This window comes from Quercus robur, chromosome 4 (assembly GCF_932294415.1).
Source record: "Quercus robur chromosome 4, dhQueRobu3.1, whole genome shotgun sequence".
NCBI classification, from domain to species: Eukaryota; Viridiplantae; Streptophyta; class Magnoliopsida; order Fagales; family Fagaceae; genus Quercus; species Quercus robur.
In genome coordinates this window covers 50608143-50611790 of record NC_065537.1, presented here as the reverse complement: position 1 = coordinate 50611790, position 3648 = coordinate 50608143, and the positions used below count along the sequence as shown (strand labels likewise).

The 3648-nt window shown below is 40.8% G+C and overlaps 1 protein-coding gene across 1 annotated transcript; it reads left to right on the top strand.

The window, feature by feature from the left end:
* Positions 1 to 2685: 2685 nt before the first annotated feature.
* LOC126722122 (uncharacterized) lies at positions 2686 to 3231 on the top strand. The gene has a single exon (XM_050425276.1). It carries the CDS (start codon positions 2686 to 2688, stop codon positions 3229 to 3231), a length of 546 nt encoding a protein of 181 aa, XP_050281233.1.
* The last annotated feature ends 417 nt before the right edge of the window (positions 3232 to 3648 follow it).

Sequence of the window (3648 nt, the reverse complement as noted above, 5' to 3'; positions counted from 1 at the left end):
ACTCACTTGGTACAAAAATTTAAAAACTTAGATTAGATGAGACACATTGCGCAAAATTAGACTCTAATTGAATTTCAATTTGAAATCTAATTGGATTTTCTCTCAATTTTACTTAGTATTATTATATATAGATGTGAATATTGAGTCTTTGAAAAATCCTACGATAGATTACATTTTCTTTCTATATCCTTCATTCTTGCAAAATTTTCAGAAAATTAAAAATCAATAGCTATATTATTAATGAATAATTAAATTTCAAGTTTTTGTAATATAAAATTATGTATAAAATATAAGTTTATGGATCAAATAATAAATAACATTCAATTGGCATAAAATTGGACGTGTTTTAAGAATATAAAAAACATACAATTCAACGATTATATTTTTAAAATATGTAATCATGTTAATTTTTTTAGTAGGTGTTGTAGCCGTTACATCCAAACATGTTTGGATTCAAACCTTGTTGCCATGAACTCTACCAAATTGCATTTAACATGCTCATGAATTCACAATATTCAAAAGCAGAATAAGGGCACATCCAATCCTATTGCATAAACAAGCACCTGTCAAACCTGATAGCGTGAGAAAAAACCAATTGAATAATGTTTAACTTTCTAAAAGCTTATATAACCATCTATATAGCCAACTCTAAAATTTATTCCACGTGACGTTAGTCATAACATAATACCAAAATGATAGATAAACTGACTTGATGTTCTTGGCAATGGAAAATATTAAAGAAAAATAAATAATATGTACAATAACAACTTCGATATGTTGGATGCAAGTGATCAAATTTGGTCACCCCAAATAATACCTACCATTGTGATTTATAAGGAAAAAATTACATACCCTAGCTTAAAAAAGCACCCCACGCTCTCCAAAAAAAAGAAAAAGACTCGGACAAAAACTACCCAGAGTCACCTACAAAACATATAGAGTGGGTGGGTCTTTAAACAATTGATGCTTTTCCTTCAGTTGCCTTTATCCTTTTTTGCTAAGCTTGACTTTCTATGAATTAGCAAAGAAATAAAGTGTTTTTTTTGTATACATTTACCTAGATGCTTCAGCAGTAGCACGCTTTTCATATTCCCCTTGCTCTTCTTTGGCAACCTCTTCAATCAATTCACATCACCTAGGGGTCAAATTCCTACACTAATCAAGCATTTAATCTACTATGAAAATGAGAGGTTGCAAACACATTTTGTAGTCCACACACTCGATTGAACTGAACCATAAAAATACGTCTGGAGGGTGAAAAACCCTGCAATAACAATGCTAAGAACAAGGAAACCTACGATGGAATGCTGACATTGAGGTGCACATCTTGATCACCAAATGAATAAGAGTTCCTCGTCTTGATCCTTGGAAAAAAACAATGAAGTCTTAGGGAAAACACACAATTTTGAGCAAAAAGTTTTTACTCAAGATTTTTAGAATCTTTACAGAAAAATAAAATAATTTTTTTTTATAAGTAATAAAAATTAATGATATTACACCTAATTACTTGCTTAACTAGGGTAAAATCATCAAGTCCTACATTGAAATGATGATCAACAACAAATTGCATATCTGACACGAACCTTGACCACATTGGGCCTGATCAACCCAAGCCCATGGGCCGACAATAGGTGAGCCCAGGGCCTAGAATGATTCCAGATACTTGTTACCCACGTAGAGTCTCAAAGGAAATCAGAAACCTAGTGCAAAGAGCATTCCAGAAGATATGCGCGTCAATGGAAAATCCTCTCTACAAGGAAATGTCTTGTCCATCACGTTTGGGATTACTCAAGAGGATTCCTATAAGGAAAAGACTTCTACATCAAGGAGGAGAGGCCAACCTACTACTATAAAAGCCCCAATACCCTCACAAATCAAGGTACGCATAATTTCCCCTTCTCTAGCACTCTAGAGTTGAGAATAATTCTAACTTGACCTTCGGAGGGTATGGCCGACACCACACCTGTGCCCTCTGCGAGATCACTTCTTTCTTCTTGCAGGTTGTTAGTTTAAGCAAGCGTGGATCGTGTAGCTCACTAGTGATTTTACGACATCATCAATTGGCGCCGTCTGTGGGAACGCGAAGAGTTTAGCCAGACTATCGCCTCCCGGACATAAGAGTTGCATGGTACTCACTTGCTCGATGGCTACCACCAACAACGTTCAAGAAGACGAGCCGCCAAGATCTACTGCATTAGAGAGACAGGTCCAGACTCTCATGGCAGCAGTAGAACGACTCACAAAGCAGAACCATGATCTGGAGGAGCAGCTACGCCAAAGGGATGCAGGACCTAACGTTCAGGAGGAAAACCAAGAAGGTAACAGTGCCGAACGAAGGGACCAAGAGAAGCCAGAGGGCAGCAACGCCCCAAGCAGACCAGAGCAGCAAAACATAAGCCTTCCATCTCTCATGAATTTTGCCCCTCCGTCTATTATCGCAGAGATGCAGGCGATGAAGGAGCAGATAGAGGTCATGATGAATGCCCTAAAGGGACAAGTATCCACTGATCTTGATGACTTAGTAAACAGAACTGACTCACCATTCACTACGTCCGTCAACTCATTCCCCCTGCCACCGAAATTTCGCATGCCCTAGATCGAAAGCTACGACGGGGTCAAGGACCCCCTCAATCATCTAAAGACTTTCAAGATCCTAATGCACCTTCAAGGGTACCAGACGAGATCATGTGTAGGGCATTCTTGATGACATTGAAGGGCCCTGCGAGGGTTTGGTTTAATAGATTGACACCAAGCTCCATCAATACTTTCAAGGAGTTGAGCGCCCAGTTCACCTCGCACTTCATAGGCGGACATCGGTACAAAAGGTCCACTGCGTGCTTAATGAGCATCAAGCAGCGAGAAAACGAGACGCTGCGGGCCTACATAACTCGTTTCAACAAGGAAGCCCTTTCAATTGACGAAGCTGATGATAAGATACTCGTAGCTGCATTTTCTAGCGGGCTACGGAAGGGTAAGTTTTTGTTTTCTTTATACAAGAATGACCCGAAGACCATGACGGACGTGCTCTATAGAGCTACCAAATACATGAATGCAGAAGATGCATTGCTAGCCCGCGAAGAGAAGCCTAAGAAGAGGGAGAGACAGGAGGACACGCGACAAGACAGGGGGCGAAAGGTTGCTAGAACCGGAGATCAACGAGATGAAAAGCGCCCTAGACCCCCCATTGGAAGGTTCACCAATTTCACCCCCATTAACCACCCCGGTCGATAAAGTCTTGATGCAAATCAAAGATGAAGGAGCACTGACGTTCCCTGGTAAATTAAAGGGAGATCCCAACAAAAGGCTAAGGGACAAGTATTGTCGCTTTTACCGAGACCACGGGCACGACACAGCCAACTGCTACGACCTAAAACAGCAGATTAAGGCCCTTATCAGACAAGGGAAGCTACTGAGGTTCGTCAGCAGGGAAAGAACCGATCCGCCGCAGGAACAGGCCCCACGACGGGAGAACGAGCGCCCTAGACCACCTATAGGGGACATAAGAATGATCGTAAGGGGCACAACCACAGCCAGATCTTCCAAAAAAGCCCACAAAACCTACCTCAGGATGGTCCATAGCGTCCAACTTACAGGATCCATACCCAAGATGGCGCGAATAGATAACCCTGTTATCGGATTTTCAGAGGA